Genomic DNA, 20,633 nt, shown 5'->3' with positions numbered 1-20,633 from the left:
TGTGCCTATTTGCTCTAATTGCGGAAAGCACGGGCTGCTCTCTTGTGGCACTATAGGGGATTCTCACTGCAGTGGCAGCTCTTGTTGTGGAGCACGTGCTCTAGAGCACAGGCTCGATAGTTGTGGTGCATGGACTTTGTTGCTCCATGATATGTGGAATCTTCCTGGACCAGAGATCAAACCCATGTCCGCTGCATTGCAGGCTGATCCGTATCCATTATAGCACCAGGGAAGTTCTACCAGATTCTTTCTTTAAGCAGGAGTTAAAAACACACCTATAATTTGCCTGTGAGTGGCATGCACATTTGAAATTTTATATTCTAAGGAGCACCTCCTACCACTCCTTTATTACTTCCTTGTAGTGGTGCCTCAGTAGCCAAAGTGTAGGGAATAGGGCTTTCCCCCAAACCCATCTGCACTCCCTTAGGTGATGGTCATGAAGCAGAACATGAGAGAAGAGACACCTGCCGACCTCCCTGCTGGGAGAGGAACTGCAGAAGGCCTGTGGGACAGACACTTCCTCCCTAGACTTCCACTTCCTGTCCGCTGCACAGTCTAGAGCTCTTTTGCAGTCTGAGCTACTCTGACAACTCTGCTCTTACGCTTCCTATTCTCCTCACCCCAGGGAGCCCTTTACCCCTTATGGATGCAAGGCTAATGTGGATTTTCTTGAAAAAGGGAGTCTTGATGGGAATTCTCTTCAAAACTTATGGACGAGGTTTTGCCTCCCAAGGAAAGTAGTAGAAATAAAAATCATTTTCAATGTTACTGTTAACTTTTTGGGTTTTTTTGGCCACACTGCATGGCCTGCAGAACTTGCCTGATCATGGATTGAACCCGTGCTCCCTGCAGTGGAAGCATGGAGTCTTAACCACTGGACCACCATGGCAGGCCCTTATTAACTTTTTTTTAATGTAATTAGCTTAAAAGAAGTATTACCATTTTTGTTAGAAACTGTCTCTTTGCACCCTTTTGAAAGTTAAAATGTTAGGAAATATTTAGTAAAGATTTGTTCAGTAAGAAGCAGCAAGGCTGAAACATTTCCCAGGGGAATACATTCTAAGACTTTCTTCCCAATTCCCAAGAAAATGTATAACTAATTTTGAGACACAGCAGAAAGTTGGAGAGTGCTTGCTTTTTGTGGGATAGATGAAGAAAACCTTGTTTTATTGTACTTTGTTTATAATAAATTTCTTTTACATTTTAGATAAACACCTGTAGTCATTATGGCTTAATCAATCCATGGGTTAATGTCTTAATCTCATCCGAATCCTTAGTCGACAAAAATTATATGGAAGACCTTTCAAAATTACAGGTAAATAAAGATGCCTCTTTTTCTTATCAATTTGTATATTATAATATAGTATAGGAGTTAAATTTGGTACGCCCCCAGTTGTCCTGTTAACTGAGAGGGTATAGTTTGGGCGACAGAATCTACAGTGAGGCATCCTCAGCAGCTCTGCAGGGAATTCCTGCTGCTTCTGCCTGAAACTGAAACTGCTGACAGGAAGGCTGGTTTTGTTGCTGGTGGGTGGGCGAGGAGCTTCACCGAGTCCTGTGACAGTCTTGCCTCAATTTCAGGATGTGCTTGAAAATGCTTTGTGAAATGAAAGTATGGCAAATGCTTCATGGTGTTTTCATTGTGATTCACTTTTTTTTTTGATTGAATTAATTTTTTAAATTTTAGCATTCACTCATACAGTTTAGGCCTCTAGCCCAAGCCAAGCACTCCTATCTATCTTATAGGAAATAGATTAAAGTGGCCAGCTTATCTGGTTCCTTAAAGGATTTTTTCCCCCAAATATTTATTAATTTACATATTGGGCTACATGGATCTTAGTTGCAGCACATGGTATCTTCAGTCTTCCTTGTGGCATGTGGGATCTAGTTCCCTAACCAGGGTTCGAACTCAGGCTCCTGCACTGGGAGCTTGGAGCTTAGCCACTGGACCACCAGGGAAGTCCCAGATTTTTTTTTTTAATTAATTAATTTATTTTAATTAGAGGACAGTCGCTTCACAACCCTGTGGCAGCCCCTGCCACACATTGACACAGATCAGCCATGGGCACACATGTGCCCCAGATTTTTTTTAAAGTAAGAAATGTGATCAAGAGAATGTAGCCCATGCTACAAGAATTCTTACCTTGACAGTGTTTTGACTGAAAGTGAGAAATGAAGTCCACATTTGACTTGGTGGGTGGGGCTGGGCTGCAAGTCTACGTGATCTTATTTGATGGAGTCAGTGGCCTGAGGACTGAATATAATGCTCACATCTGTTGTGTTTGGTCTGCCCAGTGTAACTGCTAACATGTCAAAGTTGAGATTTCAAATGAAGAAGTGTTGAGTTTCAAGTTTCTCTTTGAAAAACTCAGCAGCACTTTCATTCAGCTGTAATCCTGGGCCCTCACTGCCTGAGACCTGAGGGCTGGAGCCCCTAGTGGTTTCCCTCCTTACGCAGGGCTCACACAGTCCTGGCTGCCACGCTCGTCTCCAGTCTCCCTGGTCCAGAGGCAGAGTGTCTGGCGTCCATTTTCCTTATACCCAGCTGCCTCTGTACATTTTGGTCATCTGGTTTGGCCTCGTTAGGCTTTTTGCAACCCCTGATTTATGCTGGGAACTTGGTGTAAATGTAGTTACTGCTTTTAGAAACCAAAATGTCGAATTGGGAGTGGAGGTCAGGAAGGGAAACTCAAGAGACCATATTGCTTAGTCTTAGCCTCTAGACAGCCTATGATGTCTCCAGATAGAGAATTACTTACGCTTTTAAAAAAATTACCAAAGAAGATTCTTGCAGATTCTTATCTCTAGTACCCTTATGATACAGAGGCTACTGAGGGCTAAATCTCAGATGTGTTCATTCCACAAATATTCCTAGATCATAAACGTGATTGATGTATAGCATTGAATGAGGCAGGCAAGACCTTGCCCTCCTAGAATATATGTGTTAATTATATATTTAAAGTCATAATATGTGCTATTAAGTATCCCCTATAAAGCTTCAAAGCATACTTAAAAATCTCTACTTGAAAAAGTATAATTCATTGACCTTTAGAATCCATTTTAAAGTATTTAAAAGGGAGTCTTTACTGATACAGGATAGAAGGTTCAGTTAGCCTAAATTTTTCTAAATCCTTTTCCTAACTCTAACTCTTTTCTAAATTATCTGGGGTCAATCAATCAATCTTGTCATTTAGAAAAAAAGAACTATCAAGAAACAAAAAGATCTCGTCTCTTCTTACCTTGGAGTGAGGAGGTTCAGAATCACCTAAAGAGCTTTTTCAAAATTGTCTGACTTCCCTCTACCCACCAGCTCACCACCACCACGCAGATTTAATATGTCTCTGTCTCTTGTCCTCAAAAAACATTGTAATAGTATATTTGTGCAAAAATTAATATAAAAACAATCTATAAATCTATCAAAAAAAAAAAAAAAAGCACTACTGTGTTTAGAACACAGTAGCTAGTAAATGCCTGCCTTTTACCAGAATTGTCCTGGTCCCCTCCCCTCCCCTTTTTGCCATTTCCCTCCTCTTGGAGCCACAGGTGTGATTGTGTAGAGAATTCTGTAAATTCCAGTCCCAAGGAGATCAGAAAAGGGAATAAATAGTGCCTGTGTTGAGGGTGGAGAGTCCATTTCCAGTATTGGGGGGTGGGAAAGAAACACACTGGTGAGGAGCAGACATTGAGTAATTTAAAGAGTCGTAGTAACCTGTGGGCCATTTTTTATCCAGTGATGCATGTCTGGTTGTCTGGTGGTTTTTTGTTTTTTGGCCACATCTTGCAGTTGCAGGATCTTAATTCCCCAACCAGGAATCAAACCTGTGTCCCCTGCAGTGGATGCACCACTAGACCTCCAGGGAATTCTCTGTCTGGTGTTTCTTATTTTTAAACTTCTTGATAATATGGATTCAACTATCTTGACTCATTTCACTTTAATCATCTTATTTCATATTTGCTACGTTACTGTCAGAAAATTATTGAGATGAAAGTGAATATTGCAGGAAGGAAACAGACCAACCTTATTCTCCTAGCCATTCTTTGATAGATATTTGGAGTAAAATCATAATGCTGACTGTAAATGGATAGTTCATGTTCCACATTCTCCTGTGAGTCTGAGAAGATGCTGTAGTAAAAAGGATAAAGAAGGAGAAAATCAGGATATGACCATTTCATTTTTATCCAGAATAAAGGGGAAGCAGAGATTATTTTGGTGGTATAATCAAAAGTAGTATTAATATTAGTAGTTTAAATGCTTAAAAGTAAAATGTTGGTCACATTCTGAATACTGAAATAACAGCTGCTCTAAGTCATTTAGCTTGCAGCAAATGGTATTGATACAAATTATTAGTTCTTAGTTTGCTTAGGTTTCTTAAGTGTTAAATTTTATTTTTGGTTTTTATATGGTGCACGCGTATTATAGAAACCTTGGAAAGTGTGAAAAAGAAAGCAAAAGTGGGCTTTATCCTTCTATGCAGTGAACTGGTTTCTATTTCAAATTTTGATGCTCTTCCAAAGGCATGTACCTATGTAGATTTTACAAAATTGATCATCCTTTGAATATAATTTTGTATTTTTTTTAACTGATTTGATCATGAGCAGCATTTTGTCCTTAACTGCCTTTGAAAACAATTTTGATAGCTACAAAATATTCCATCATTTGAATGTACCATAATTTATTTACTCATCACTTCTTGATGAACATTTAGATTTCTTCTAGTTTTTCAGTATTATGGATATTCTTGAGTTAAACATCATTGGACATAAATCTTGACCACCATGTTGATTATGTCCTTGGGATAAAGTCTTAAAGCTTTCCCATTCGTTTAAGTACGCGGTCCATTCAAAGCAAGCATGTGCTCTAAAATTGCATGTTTTTTTCTTTTTTTGACTAGTGAGATTTTTTTTTTTAAATTGTGTTCTGGTATGTTGTGCTTTAGTTTTTTGGGTGCCTCATTCCATAACATTTCACTTTTCTGTTCATAGTCTCTTATATGTGGTCCTTCATTTGACATAGCTTCCATCGTTCCATTCTTGGAGCCACTCTCAGAAGATACTGTTGCTGGCCTCAGTGTCCATGTTCTGTGTCATACGCGTTTGAAAGAGTATGACCAGTGCATAGACAGGCTGTTAGAGAGATGCCCGGAGGCAGTCATCCCGTATGCTAATCACGAGCTGAAAGAAGAGAATCGGGTATGCTTTTCAGATTATGTTTTTTAGTCTTTATCTCTGATAATCAAATGATAATTTTGTTGCCTTCTCTGCAAAATGGGGACAGATTATGCCAGTCCAACCTCACAGGACTATGTGGGTCAAAAGAACATGTATGTTTAATAGGTTACATGTTTTGAGTACTATTAGAGGCTGTTAACATGTATTGTGCTGGTATGTTATCTTCACTAAAAATCTGTTGTTTGGAGACGAAGTCCGCTATTATCTGAAGATTTTGAAAACATAATGAATGATGAGAAAATCCTTTGTGGGTTATCTGGTCTTTAAGATTAGAAGAGTTTTTGATTTTATAGTGATGTACATGTATATGTACAGTGTACATATTGTTAAGATTTTCAAGGTAAAAATCTGACTTATGTTATAGTTTAAGCAGAAAACTTTGAACAAAGTCTTTGCCTTAACCAAGTTGATGTATTTTTGCCCTGTGCTTCCTTGCACAATCTTTTTCTTCCTGTTAGAAATCTGAGTATAAAATGCATCAAACTTTAAAAGTACTCATTTTTTCCCAAGATAGACTTTGTGGTGGAAAAAACTGCTGCCTGAACTTTGTCAGAGAATAAAATGTGGTGGAGAGAAATATCAACTTTACTTATCATCACTAAAAGGTAAAATAATCTTTTTTGCTTGATTATAAATTTGAGAGTCTTCATTTCCATAATTTGCTGAAACCTTGCTTTCTCGTGTATTATATGTGATTCTCAACTATGGTGAAGAGGGTCTGAGCTTGAGGGTCTGAGAATTACCTGGAGAGCTTACCTTTAACGTTCATATGCTCCCTCTCACCACATTTGATATTCATTTATCTTTTTTAGCTCTTCCCTGGGCTTCCCTAGTGGCTTAGACGGTAAGCGTCTGCCTGCAGTGCGTGAGACCCGGGTGTGATCCCTGGGTCGGGAAGATACCCTGGAGAAGGAAATAGCAACCCACTCCAGTACTCTTGCGTGGAAAATTTCCATGGACTAAGGAGCCTGGTAGGCTACAGTCCACGCGGTTCGCAAAGACTTGGACACGACTGAGAGACTTCACTTCACTTCACTTTTAGCTCTAGAGCTGATTCCTCTAAGTTAATTTTTTCAAACACTTAACAGTTTATCATAGAGAAACTCACAGCCTCAGTATTTTAAAAATTGGAATAGCCATTAAGACAAGTCCATTTTGTTTTAATGATCTGGGTGCTTAATTTACTTCATGTAGGAAATTAAGATTATTTATTATTATTAGTTGTAATTATAAGCAAGTACTGAGGAATGACAAGTTTCTCAAAGATTTAGAAGCTTAGTATCTCTAAATTACACAGTATTTTATAGCAAAGGTAGTTACTGTTTGAATTTTTATAATTTATAGTCATTTATAAATATTGATAGCTATATGGTCTTGTTTCTCTTCTCTTATGTGTTAATATCACTTGTTAATGGTTGGCTTGATGACAAAGGTATGGTTTTATTGATACCAATGTGCCTAAAATATTAGAAGTTGACAGTGTGGGAACTGTGTTTTCCAGCTGAGGTCACTGACTTTGAGTGTTAGGCAAAGCTAGTGGCCATTGGATGGTGGTTTCTGGAGATCCTCATTTAAGTAAAGGTGTATGTTTGTGACTGGGAAGATGAGGAATGTTTATACTACTTGTCCTACCCATCTGTCTGTATGATATTTTCATTTTTGGAAGGTAGCAGTGTCAGGTGTTTGATTGCCCAGTCCCATCTGCATCAGATTTATCACATAATTTTGAGCTGATTATTCTTGTTGGTGGATCTCTTTCTGGAGCAGATACCTCACATCTTCATCCCCCAGTAGTGTCATTATCTTAGGCAAGACTCTTCCTTCTTCCTTTTCTGATCCACATTCACAAACTCTCTAACCGTAACTTACCCATAATCATTCCTCCCCATGTTCATTTTTCTGTATCTTTAATATGTGTGTGTTCACACACATGTGCATATAGTGTGTGTGTGGCTCACAGAACTAACTGCTGTGTGCAATTTACCTTTATCAGATTGTAATACCTTCAGAGCTGGAATCATGTTTTAACATTTTTCATGTTACACTTTCCTTGCCAGCAATGTGCTTCTCCATAGGAAGAGTCTATAACTAGTTACTTATTTGAAGGGGAGACACCTGAATAACCTCAAGTCCATTTTTATTGGGGAGGGTGGGGTTGTCTTTATGTTGGCACCTGTGGTATATCTAGAAGAGACCAGGATTGGAGTTAGAATTGGAGGTGAGTTCCAAGCCTTCTACTTACTGAGTAAGCCTGAAGCAAACCAGTTTTTTAAGTGCCTGGGACTAATGAGAAGTTCAAGACTGACTATGGAGTAAAATGCTAGGCAAAAATTGCAAGATGGTATGGTTGAGATGGAGATCATAGATTTATATATTAATAATATACCATTATTAATATAATATAATAAACATTTAATATAAATATAATAATATAGGTATATAAAGTTTAGTATAATAAACCACCACCAATATACTTAGGAGCTTGGATTTCTTACTTTCTAATGCAGCATTTCTCAGCCTTGTCAGTACTGACATCTTGGACCAGATAATTTGTGTGTAGGTATCTCCTGTGCATTTTAGGATGTTACCAGCATCCCTGGCCTCTACCCACTAAATACCAGTAACACTTGCCCAGGTGAAATAGAAATGTCTCCAGCCATTACCAGATGTCCCTGGGGGTGGGCGTGGGGCAAAACTGTAGTTGTTGCGAACCATTGCACTAAAACAGAGCCACTAAAACTGGGGTTAGTGATTGGCTTAATTTGTTTCAAGGAAATACTTATTACTATTTTTGAGTCAGTGAACTGTACTTCTTAGTAAAAGTTCTAGCACTGTAGTAAACTATGAAGTTTAAAAAGTCATTTTAAATTCTACTAGCCAGAGATAACCATTTTCAACATTCAACACATATTTTCTAGACACACTGAAGGATTTAAAGTACTGTACGGATTTATGATATTGACCTTGTTCTTGCAACCTGTATAAGTGAAGTGAAAAGTGAAGTCGTTCAGTCGTGTCTGACTCTTTGTGACCCCATGGACTGTGTAGCCTACCAGGCTTATCAGTCCATGGGATTTTCCAGGCAAGAGTACTTGGAGTGGGTTGCCATTTCCTTCTACAGGGGATCTTCCCGACCCAGGGATCAAACCTGGGTCTCTCGCATTGTAGGCAGATGCTTTACCCTCTGAGCCACCAGCTGCTGCTACTGCTGCTAAGTCACTTTAGTCGTGTCCGACTCTGTGTGACCCCATAGACGGCAGCCCACCAGGCTCCCCCGTTCCTGGGATTCTCCAGGCAAAGAACCCTGGAGTGGGTTGCCATTGCCTTCTCCAGTGCATGAAAGTGAACAGTCAAAGTGAAGTCGCTCAGTCGTGTCCGACTCCTAGCGACCCCATGGACTGCAGCCTACCAGGCTCTTCTGTCCATGGGACAGGGAAGCCCCCCCAAAAATACTGGAGTAGGTTGCCATGCCATCCTCCAGGGGAATCTTCCCAACCGAGGGATCGAACCCAGGTCTCCCGTACTGCAGGCAGATTCTTTACCATCTGAGCCACCAGAGAAGTCCTAACCTGCATAAGCCCCTCACTAATTGGCAGAAGAGAATAGGGCAGTGCCAAGATTTTTGTTGGCTCTATAATTACAGTGGTTTCCAAATCAGTTTTTTTGTATGTAGGTTATTCTTACAGGTTCCACATTTAGACCAAATAAACTAGTTTAATAGGAAAGTGTTGATAATTCATGAGTTTTGCAAGTTAGTTAGTAGTTATTGTTTATTAAGATTCTGGTTTATGTCAGTATGTCAGATTGCATCATTGTCTTTTAAATAATTCTCCAAGGACTCTGGAAGCTAGTGGGTGGTACCACTGCATGATAGATGAGGAATCTGAGACTCAGGAGTTTGACCTCAAAGTCACCCAGGGCGTAAGTCGAAGAGTGATCCTTGCGCAAGTCTGTCTTGATTCCAGAGCCAGGGATCTTTTTCATATGTTCCTGTCATACCATTCACTAACTTTTTAGCAACAAGAGCATGTCATTCCTTTGTGTAAGGGGTGATTTAGCTTGTGTATATTGGACAGCTGGCTTTGGATGGACCCACACATACCTGAGCAGAAATTTTAATATTTCAGTTACTCTGCAAATAGGGTAAGTGGTAGGCATATAAGAATCAGAGAATGGCACTGCAGAAGGTTTAGAAACATTGTTCTTAAATGTCATTCCCTTTTCTTCCCAGCAGAGGGCGTGTATCAAGAAAAATAGAGTCATAAAATTAGTTATCTTTGTAAAAATGTTTACCAATTTCCTTAATATTTAATATTCATTATAACACATTTTGCAGTTTGAGAAAAAAGTAAATAGTCTTGAAAACAGATTTATGCTTATTAACATGAAAATTCCAATAGAGAGGAAAAGATTTAGGAAAATGGCATCTAACAGTTAGGGCTTCCCACGTAGTTCAGATGGTAAAGCGCCTACCCACAATGCGGGAGACCTGGGTTCGATCCCTGGTTGGGGACAATCCCCTGGAGAAGGAAATGGCAACCCACTCCAGTACTCTTGCCTGGAAAATCCCATGGACGGAGGAGCCTGGTAGGCTACAGTCCATGAGGTCACAAAGAGTGGGACACAACTGAGCAACTTGATTTTCACTTTCACTTTCATCTAACAGTTAATGCCCTCTGTGTATGTGTGTGTGTATGTGTGTGTGCATGCGCGTGCGCTTGTGTGCATGCATGCATGCTCAGTCATGTCTGACTCTTTGCGACCCCATGGACTGTAGCCTGCCAGGCTCCTCTGTCCATGGAATTTCCCAGGCAAGAATACTGTGGTGGGTTGCCATTTCCTACTCCAGCGGATCTTCCCAACCCAGGCATCGAACCCGTGTCTCTTGAGTCTCCTGCACTGGCGCCACGCAGACAGTCTATAAAGGAGCTGCAATATAGTCTTAACATTAAAAACAGTGTTCAGTTGATTGTATTTTCCTACAAATGATTCTAGAGAGAATAAATAAGTTGTTAGAACTGTAAAGCATTTTTAGATTTAAAAGACTGTTTTTTTTCCCTCTCTCTTAACCATAGTTATAATGTTTTGTCACCTGAATTAGCTTCTCACTGGTTGAGTGATAAGAGAATTGGGTGAAAGGCAGAATCTCAGTTCTAACTCAGATATTCTTTCTTACAAACAGAAACACTGTCAGTTGTTGCTGTGGAACTAGAACTAAGGGATTTCTTAAACGTCCTCCCAGAAGATGGCACTGCAGCGTTTTTCTTGCCGTATCTTCTTTACTGCAGTCGAAAGAAATCATTGACTTGAAAGTATCATTTGAAATGTACCACAATGGCACGTGACACTGAATCTTGAAAAGCTGAATGCCATATAAACTATATATATAAAGGATTTTTATATTGAATATGTACATATACTGCAAATGCTTTCAGTCTACTTACCTCAGTGTTATTACTAATTTCATAATTTATGACCTGAGTCCATTTAATTGTCCAGAATGTAAAAAAAGCTACAAGACATTGGAATTCCCTCAAGGAAAGCATATATTTTTAAAGGTAGAGGCTGACTTTTATACCAAGAAACATCAGTTTACTGTTGTTGGAGCCACGGCAGTCTTTTTCGTCCCAGGAACACAAAACAGTTTGTAAGTGTATTCAAAAGAATGTCATTCCAAGTAGTCCAGAACTCAACCTTCTTGATTTTTCCAGATTTTTCTACTGTGTCACTTTTAAAAAACAATAATTTTCCTTGAGAAAGATTTTATTGTTTTCCCACGGTAAAAGATATCAAACTTTTATTTTCTTGTTACTTTCAAAGCTCATGCTGAGTTTCTCTGAATCAAATGAAATAAAAGTTTACAAAGCTGACTTTCTTCTTGTCTGGCTACTTATGTAATTTGTTGAATGCATGTCTTTCAGTCAAAGTTTTGTTTCCATTTTTTGTTGATGTGTACTCTTGCTCTTTTAGCTAGAGTGTATGTGAAAAATAAAGAAATATAAAGACCTGTGTCTTCTTTTTTTAGCTTCTTATTAGACAATTTTGAGTCCAAGTTCAGCTCACTGATTGTGTGCTTGACTTTAGTTAAGACTGGGGGAAAATGCTACTCACTTGGTGTTTCTACAACTGTATTATAAAAACTTTTCTCATAATGGCAGTGTTTGTTTTTACCAGAATTTAATTTATAGATTATTTTTCAACTCTGTCTTTTTCCAGTTCCAGATTAACATCCTTTTGACTTCAGGGGTTCACAAAATTCAGATAGGGAACATTTTATTTTTAAATGTTTAAATAAATATTTTATTTTTAAGATATTTTAAATCTTGTTTTATTTTATTTAAAAAAATTTTTAACTAAAAAAAATAAAAAATTTTAACAGCTTTGAAAGTGTTAGTTGTTCATTTGTGTCCAACTTTTGCGACTCCGTGGACTGTAACCCCCCAGGTTCCTCTGTCCATGGAATTCTCCAGTCCAGAATACTGCAGTGGGTAGCCATTCCCTTCTCCAGGGGATCTTCCTGACTCAGGGATCTACCCCAACTCTTCTATATTGCAGGCATATTCTTTAACTTCTGAGCCACCAGGGAAACTCCTTTAACAGCTTTATTTAGGTATAATTGATACATAATAGCTTCCCAGATGGCACTAGTGGTAAAGAACCCACTTGCCAATGCAAGAGACCTAAGAGATGCTGGTTCAATCCCTGGGTTGAGAAGATCCTCTGGAGAAGGAAATGGCAATCCACTCCAGTATTCTTGCCTGGGGAAACCCCATGGACAGAGCAGCCTGATGGGCTACGGTCCACAGGGTCACAAAGAGTTCGACACAACTAAAGCAATTTAGCATGCATGACCTAAAATAAATGGCACATCTTAGAAGAGTATCCTATCGATTTTTTATGGCTGCTGTAACAAATCATCACAAGCTTAGTGGCTTAAAACAACACAAAATTATCTTACAGTTCTATAGATTAGAAGTTCAATGTTGGTCTCACTGTTTTGAAATTTTATTATTATTTTATTTTGTCTTGTTTGATTTTTTATTTTACTTCCTTTACCTCTATGCCCCTTTGTCCACTGGTCCATTAGGAATGAAGTCAACAGTACATTAGAAGGATTGATGAGAAGCCAAATTTTGGAAACATTTCATTGAATCTTACTTATTTATTTTTATTGAAATCATTGAGTCTTTAATAGTGATCCTTTAAGAACTGTCCAGGACAACATCTAGTCATAGATTTTTTTTGTAATACAGTTTTGTAAAGCCCTACCTAATGGTGGTGATATGAATCACCTATATTAATCAGTTATATTACTAGATGTATTTGAGTCAGTTGTGTCAAAATACAGTCTATGGATCTTTAGATATGAAACAATGTGACAGTTTTCTGCACAAATGTACAACGTGTATTTTCAGTCTTTTTTTTTTTATGCTTATAGCCATTCCAAAGTAAGCCTTCTATTCAACACTTTCACATACATTGTTACAAATCATTGTTTTTTCTTTTTTTTCCACTTATCACCAATTTATTTCTTTCATCCAGACTTGATCTCTATAGAAAAAGAAATTTTAAGACCATTATTAAGAATAGCGTATATCATGCAGTTAAAAAGATTAGCATATGGTGCTTTAAATGTATTCTAATTTTTAAAGGTTATGTTGTTTAATTATTCTTGATTCATTTATATTTTTCTGCTCTTTATATGTTTAAAACACACCTCATTCTGCTGCTGCTGCTGCTGCTGCTGCTGCTAAGTCACTTCAGTCATGTCCGACTGTGCGACCCCATAGACAGAAGCCCACCAGGCTCCCCCGTCCCTGGGATTCTCCAGGCAAGAATACTGGAGTGGGTTGCCATTTCCTTCTCCAATGCGTGAAAGTGAAATCGCTCAGTCGTGTCTGACTCCTAGCAACCCCATGGACTGCAGCCCACCAGGCTCCTCCTTCCATGGGATTTTCCAGGCAAGAGTACTGGAGTGGGGTGCCGTTGCCTTTTCTGCCTCTCATTCTAGTGCTGCTTTATTGAAAAATCAACTTTCCTTCCCATAAGAACCTTATTAATTATAAAGGGAAAAATAGTCACTTTATAGTAGAGAAACCTGGCAGACATGTCCTTAATCAAATGCTCAAAATGAACACAACCAGTAACTGAGCAAATCAGCATCTTATGTCTCATGACGTGCTGAGAAAAACACAATGAATAACCTGAATCTGATCATGAGAAAACCTTGTTTAGTTGCTGAGTCTTGCCTGACCCTTTGCGACCCCATGGACTGTAGCCCGCCAACCTCCTCTGTCCATGGGATTCTCCAGGCAGGAATACTGGAGTGGGTTGCCATGTCCTTCTCTAGGGGATCTTCCCAATGCAGGGATTGAACCTGCATCTCCTGCATGGCAGGTGTATTCTTTACCACCGAGCCACATGGGAAGTCTGAGAAAACCTTAGACAAACCAAAACTGAAGGACATTCTACAAAGTGACTGCCCTGTATTCTTTAAAAATGTCAAAGTGGTAAAAGACAAAGACCAAGGAACTGCTCTAGACCAAGGAAACAAGAAGACATGTCAGCCAAACACAGCGTATGAATAGGAGTTTCTTTTTCTATGAGGAACATGAGTAGAATAATTGAGAAAATGCGAAAAGGGTCCTGATTTTGGTAGGCATACTGTGTTGATAAGAACAGTCTTGTTTTCAGCAAATAGGAGTATATGTATGTATAGTATCTGTAGTCTTTGTGGTTAGGGAGATAGGAGAAAGGATGAGAAAATAGATGATGCTGAGCAAACTTAACATTTGGGGAATCTGGGTTAAAAATATACAGGGATTTTTTTTGTACTGCCCTTGCAGCTTTTCTGTAAGTCTGACATGGTGTCCAAAAAAGTTAAAAATTCCTTTTTATTGAGTTAGTATGTGGTTAGATATTTGCCAAGCAGAGCACTGAACTGGATTTGGGCATCTCCTAGAAGTACAGAATATACATTCCCTGTGTATCAGGAACTTAAAACCAAATAAGCTTTTCTCAGACAGCTTCGAGAGGTTATCTGGCTGTTGGGGCAGTGTCAGTTTAAACAAAGTACTGTTTGTATTTATTAGGGGAGGTCTTTGTTATGTTTCTTTGGGTAGAGGAAATGAGGCATTACTTTAAGCATGACAGGATATCCACAGTTCTTTTCCAGTGATATTTTTTCCTTGTGGAGGAAACTGTCTCCCTGTGCCTATTACTGAAAATTTTCACTCTAACTTGATTTTCTCCCTTGTCTGTGTCATGGGAGGCTGAAATTCTAAGATTTAGAATCAAGGTAGACTTGGCCAAAGCTTTACCAGACTTTCATTTAAAGATAATTCAGACTGACAAATGTGGCTCCCCATTTTTCTGTGAATAATTCAAACTATCTTTTTTGTTCATAATTGCTTCTTTCAGTCTGTGAAAAGCCAAATTTCTCTTTAATCTTTTTTTCCAACTTGTGTTTTGCCTTCACATTTGCTGTTTGTTCCACAGTTTTTAGCAGGACTTTTTAAAACAGTTTCCCTTTTCCTAACCAAGCAAAGTCACCTCCCTCGTCTCCTGGGCTTATCCTACAAGAGGACTCTCTTCCTTGTCTCTGTTGTGTAGACTTAGCCTATAGCAGCTTTCTCTGTGTATCAGGCATTTGCATACTTGAATTTCCAGAATGCCTGCCTCGGTATTCCTTCACTCTGGATTATTTCCCTAAGCAGGGTCATCCTTTCCTGTGGTTTCCATGTGTGCTAATTTTCTTTAAACCGTCTAAAGAAAGGTTTTCTTTCTCATCTCTGACTCTGCCCTGTTCAGCAGTTACTGGCATTACATGCAGTGTTTGTCTGGATCTTTGGTGTTCTGATGCTCTCAGTACCACACTTTGTAATAAAGGGTTTTAATGGAAATAGTTTTTCATATAATGAGGTCTTTGTATAGGAACAGGAACAGAAACCTTCATTTGTACCAGTGAGTAATCTTTCAGTGATTTTTAGTATTTGAAATATATTTACTTCTATATTTTCTTTCATTTATGTGTTCACTTTTATGCCAGTTTGATGGGGAAGTACAAGGAGTTGTTTTCTCTACATCATTTCCCCTCATTGGATTTGCTGTTGCCAATTCCAACAGTTCTGAACTCAGAAGACTCAGGAAACACCAAAGCCTGCAACCATAAAGCAGGAATTTTCTTTTTTTCTAATCTCAACTTTTAAAATGGAAAAATATTTAATTTACAATGTTGTGTTAATTTTAGGTGAGTAGCAAAGTGATTCAGATATATATATATATATATACATTTTTTTTTCAGATTCTTTTCCATGATAGGTTTTTATATTAAGTACAGTATAGGACCTCTGCTATATAATAGGTCCTTGTTTACATATTTTGTATATAGTATTGTGTATATGTTAATCCCAAACTCCTAATTTATCTCCTGCCCCCTCACTTCCCCTTTGGTATCCATAAATTTGTTTTCTATGTCTATGGGTCTGTTTCTGTTTTTTAAGTTCATTTGTATCATTTTTTTTTTATATTCCACACATAAGTGATATCATGATATTTGTCTTTCTCTGACTTAATATGATTATCTCTAGGTCCATCCATGTTGCTTTAAATGAGATTATTTCTTTTTCATGGCTGAGTAATATTCCTCTGTGTGTGTGTGTGTGTGTGTGTGTGTGTGTGTGTGTGTGGATGTACATCTTCTTTATCCATTCCTCTGTCAATGGGCATTTAGGTTGCTTCCATATTGTAAACAGTGCTACAGTGAACACTGGGTGCATGTAACCTTCTGGATCATGGTTTTCTATGGATATATGCCCAGGAGTGGAATTACAGGGTCATGCAGTAGCTCTATTTTTAGTTTTTCAAGGAATCTCCATACTGTTCTCCATAGCACCTGCACCAATTTACATTCCCATAAAAAATGTAGGATAGTTCCTTGTTATCCACACCCTCTCCAGCATTTATTATTTGTGGATTTTTTTGATGATGGCCATTCTGACTGGTATGAGGTGATGTCTCATTATAGTTTTGTTTTGCATTTCTCTAATAATTAGTGATATCGAGCATCTTTTCATGTGCTTGTTAGCTATATGTATATCTTCTTTGGAGAAATGTCTATTTAGATCTTCTGCCCATTTTTTGGATTGGGTTGTTTGGTTTTTGATATTAAGCTGTATGAACTATTTATATATTTTGGACATTGATCCCTTGTCGGTAGCAGGAATTTACTCTTTATGTAACACATTTCTTTGGTATTTAGTGTTTATCCGTCAAAGGGCTATTTGTTTTTCTGTGATTTTATTGTATGCATGTGCTTACACAGGAGGGAGTGTTCTTGCTGGGATGGGCAGAGCAGGGAATTTAGATTTTTTTTTTTCCTGGATCATTGCTATGGTCTAATATTTGTGTATCCTCCCCCCACCCATTCATATGTTGAGAGCCTAATGCCCAAGGTGATAAAGTCTTTGGGAAGTGGTTAGGTCATGAGGTTGGAGCCCTGGTGAATGGGAATAGTGCCCTTATAAAAGATGCCCTTAGAGAGCTAGCTTGTCCCTTCTGCCATTGGAAGATGTAGTGAATCTTTAACCCAGAAAAGGACCCTCACACAACTGTGTTGACACCCTGATCTCAGGTTAACAGACTCCAGAATGGTGAAAATAAATTTTTGTAACATGAACTTGGGCAAACTTGGGCAAACTCTGGGAGATGCTGAGGGACAGGGAGGTTTGGCGTGCTGCAGTCCATGGGATTGCAGAGTCGGACACAACTGGGCGACTGAACAACAATGTATAAGCTACCCAGTCTGGTATTTTGTTACAACAAAATGGACTAGTTTTATTAACCAGTTTTTGTTACAACAAAACTTAGCCTGAATGGACTAATACAGTCATTGTCAAACAATAATCAGTAATGCCTCCCCTCCCCACAGAAGCACAGAAAGACTCTGTTCTGCCTGATTGACTATTTGAAACTATATTTGTTATATGAGGTTGGTGGGGGCCTTTTTCCTGTACCAGTTACTACCTAGAAAAAAATGTGAACGTTTTCTATTTAAAAAGACATTAAATTTTAAATGTGCCTTTTGTTAAATCACAACTACTCTCTTACACATGTCAGTTTTAGGACTATGGATTACACTGCATCAAATTGGTGTCAATTTGTATTACTAAAAAAACTATTGGTGCTGTATCAGTACTGGCTATCAGAAGATAAGCAGTGTCCCACAGCATTTAACAGTAAAAAAAAAAAAAAAAGAATCCTGCTTGGAAGTAGAGAAAGAAGAAATCAGGGTAGCAAATTCACAAATGCTTCATTTGGGAGCAAGTATATAGACAAAATTGTGCATCTTAATTATATTCATGATATATGCCTTCTAGAATCACTAAGTGAATATTCACCTTTGTTTGGTAGAACGGTGTAAGTAGTTTCCATTCCGGCATGAATGTGGTCAGTCACATGGCAGTGGAGTAACCAGATTCCAGGTGTTTTTGGAGTCATTTCTAAGGTTTGGTATGTCCCAGGGAAGAGGTCAAATACATCAGAAGTATAAACGCCCCTGTGCTTAATTAGAAAAACAACCAATATTGTATATAATCTTTATTATACGAGAAAGTTCATTCAAATAATCTTTCATTGGCCATCTCAGGGATATTAGAAAAATGACTAAGTTCATTAAAAAAAGAAAGAGACCCTGCGTATTTCTGTGTGTAATATAAAGATATGTGATCTTTGCTAAATCCTTGGCACAATGGACCAATAAATAGATGTGAAGGAAAAGATGAGATAAAAGTGAATTCAGCAGTCAGTAACACCTGACTGTTCTGTCTTTTTATCAGAGCACTGGAGTTACACAAGGGAATCTAGCCATGACCTCATTTCAGTCTTAATATCACTCTTGCTAAACCTATCCTAGATGAGCTGACTGTCTGTGAAACTTTAAGACTGGTGGGTAGTGAGGGAGTAGGAAAGGAGGCCAGTGGAGAAGCCAAGACTGGGAGCAGTTCAGGTAGAGTCTTGACAGAGTACTTGGGATTTCTACAGGGATGGAACTGAAAGTCTGCTAAGGAATAATACAAAAAGTGGTAATAAAATGTTTCTGTACTGTGCTTTGTGGTAGCTTCTGAATTTTCTACATTAACTCAAAGGTAAGACAAAAGCATTTCCAAAAGGATTGTATATTCCTGCTGAAACCAGCACTGGGTGAGAAGTCAAAGTGGGATTGAGACCTGGGAACCAATCAATTGTTGGACACCAAACTGCTGATCTTGTTCATTTCAGGCTATTTACAATCCAGAACTTAGAACAGGCAAAGGTTATAATAAAGTCTGTTGTTTCTACTCTCTAAACCATCATTACGTGAACATTCCTACCCGCTCTGCTAATGATTCTATTCAAATACCTTGTCCATAGATATGTGAGCAGAACTCTAAGAAAAGCCAGTAAAAACTAAATCCAAGGGAAAGCCCAAGGTGTAACAAAGGTTGGGAATGCCAGTTGAAATAGCTATGTGCTACACTCTTTGAAAATAATTTGTCTGTTGAAACCTTAAACTTTTCTTAAGTCTGAGGAAATATTTCCTTCATTTGCATTAAAGCATTTTCAAATAGAGCAGGAATAATGACTGTGGTTGGCCCTTACCTGGTATTGGAAGCTGTGGCCATGGAAATGTACCGAGTGCAAGTCTACTTCATTGCCCATTCCCATCAGATACCAGTTGACTTCATCTCCCACATGCATCGTGAGGCCTTGCAGGTTCCCAAACATTCTTCCATTAATAGCTGGGGGAAAATACACATTTTTATTGCCTTCCAGGATATTTTAAACCAACAGCTATTTCACAGAAAAGGGGTTTTTGAGGTTAATGTGCTGTGCTGTGCTAAGTTGCTTCAGTCATGTCCAATTCTTTACAACCCTATGGACCATAGCCTGCCAGGTTCCTCTGTCCATAGGATTCTCCAGGCGGGAATACTGAAGTGGGTTGCCATGCCCTCCTCCAGGGGATCTTCATGACCCAGGGATCAAACCCAAGTCTCTTATGTCTTCTACATTGGCAGGTGGATTATTTACCGCTAGTGCCACTTGGGAAACCCCATTAGGTTAATATATGGGATCTTTTTTTAGGTAATAGAACTTATTTCACTACAGATAAGGGAAATGGGTACTTTAAGATCAATAACACCACACTGCTTTTCTAGTCACTTAGCACCAAAAGTCTTCTTAGGTTTGAGTTTAAGAAGGAATGAGACTTTGGAGTTGCGAGAGAAGTTGATTGATGATTTTGAATATAGCCCCCTTTTTGCTTTGAATAGAATTCTTTCACATGCAAGTGTGGCAGAAGTAGTTTATTATAAAACAAAACAAATGAATAGTTTCCCAAGTAATTTTATTTGAAAGAAGAAAAGCGAAAAAGTAGGTTTTAGAGTAATGTACCATACCATGCATTTTATTGCTTTCCATGAATTCCTCATTGGCTTTGTCTACTTTCTCAGGGTGATCAGAGTATGTTTTGATATTGTCATCTAAGTACCAAGATTCATTCTCATCAAAAACAAGAAACAGAAGGGAAAATTCCAGTTTCTTTATGGGATTGAATACTTTCAAATAGTGCTTCCGACAAACAATCAGTGGGCCAATTAATCCACTAAAGAGATCCTGAAACCAAGCAAAAACTTAGTTGTCTTTGTGATACAGGTTGGGATTTCAGAGAACTGGGACCTTATCCCCCATGACCTCAGGATTTTAAGTAGCACTTAAAGTAAGTACTACTTGAAGTAGTAAATCTACTGTTTAAGTCAGAGACTGATATAACTAGTAGACTTTGCCTAATGTGGTTCAGTCAAGTCAGTAACTTTCCACTTGGAGTAAATTGGAACAAGGGTGAGTCATAGGTAGGTTGTGTGGTTGATGGTGCAAGTAACAGAAATGTGTTGCAAAGGCCAAATATTGGCTCAAGTAATGAGCAGCAGTTGAATACAACCCCAAATGAACAGTGCTGGCTTGCCTATTCCATAACCTAGGCACTATGCCAGTCATTAAAAACCAGACAGGAAACAAATCCCCTGCCTTCAGGAACTCAATCTAGTAGGGAAAATAGATGAATAGAAGAAATGACCCACTTTCTGCCATGGAGGTACATAAAATGATAATGAACATGGGGAAGATTGTAATGGACTTAAACTACAAGAAGTTTGGTTTGACTGGGCTTCGGTAATGCAGATTTGATCTTAAATGGCCTTTGAGCTGTACTATGTTAGGCATTTTAGATTTTGTCTTGTGGGTCATAAGTAGCCATTGAAAACTTGAACATGGAGTGGCAGTATATTTACATTTTAAACCAGTGATCCTAGTGGTAGAGTGAAGGAAGGCTTGGATGGGGAAAAGACCGGAGACCAGGAGGCCACTGC

At 38.5% G+C, this 20,633-nt stretch overlaps 2 protein-coding genes across 3 annotated transcripts in view; one reads left to right on the top strand and one right to left on the bottom strand.

Annotated features, from left to right (window-relative positions):
• The window catches only part of HPS3 (HPS3 biogenesis of lysosomal organelles complex 2 subunit 1), a 40,939-nt gene extending 29,705 nt beyond the window's left edge, over nucleotides 1-11,234 (top strand). The window contains exons 14-17 of one of the 2 annotated variants that reach the window (XR_008710716.1): nucleotides 1,208-1,315; nucleotides 4,984-5,190; nucleotides 5,740-5,834; nucleotides 10,412-10,549. Coding sequence is in view for 1 of the 2 variants with exons in the window: in XM_055569392.1 (XP_055425367.1) it covers nucleotides 1,208-1,315; nucleotides 4,984-5,190; nucleotides 5,744-5,834; nucleotides 10,412-10,539 (534 nt within the window). In the remaining variant the exon portion in view is untranslated. Of the gene's footprint in view, nucleotides 1-1,207; nucleotides 1,316-4,983; nucleotides 5,191-5,739; nucleotides 5,835-10,411 lie in introns of both variants that reach the window. The other variant, XM_055569392.1, reaches the window with a different exon arrangement.
• A 1,025-nt stretch (nucleotides 11,235-12,259) lies between these two features.
• The window catches only part of CP (ceruloplasmin), a 50,248-nt gene continuing 41,874 nt past the window's right edge, over nucleotides 12,260-20,633 (bottom strand). The window contains exons 17-20 of the mRNA XM_055570114.1: nucleotides 19,665-19,881; nucleotides 18,868-19,007; nucleotides 17,628-17,790; nucleotides 12,260-12,780 (exon numbers count right to left, since the gene is read on the bottom strand). Of these exons, the coding sequence (XP_055426089.1) occupies nucleotides 12,764-12,780; nucleotides 17,628-17,790; nucleotides 18,868-19,007; nucleotides 19,665-19,881 (537 nt within the window). The 3' untranslated portion in view covers nucleotides 12,260-12,763. The remainder of the gene's footprint in view (nucleotides 12,781-17,627; nucleotides 17,791-18,867; nucleotides 19,008-19,664; nucleotides 19,882-20,633) is intronic.

The sequence above is a fragment of the Bubalus kerabau genome, chromosome 2, assembly GCF_029407905.1.
Source record: "Bubalus kerabau isolate K-KA32 ecotype Philippines breed swamp buffalo chromosome 2, PCC_UOA_SB_1v2, whole genome shotgun sequence".
In the NCBI taxonomy this organism is placed as follows: Eukaryota; Metazoa; Chordata; class Mammalia; order Artiodactyla; family Bovidae; genus Bubalus; species Bubalus kerabau.
This window is presented reverse-complemented; position numbering and strand designations above follow the sequence as displayed.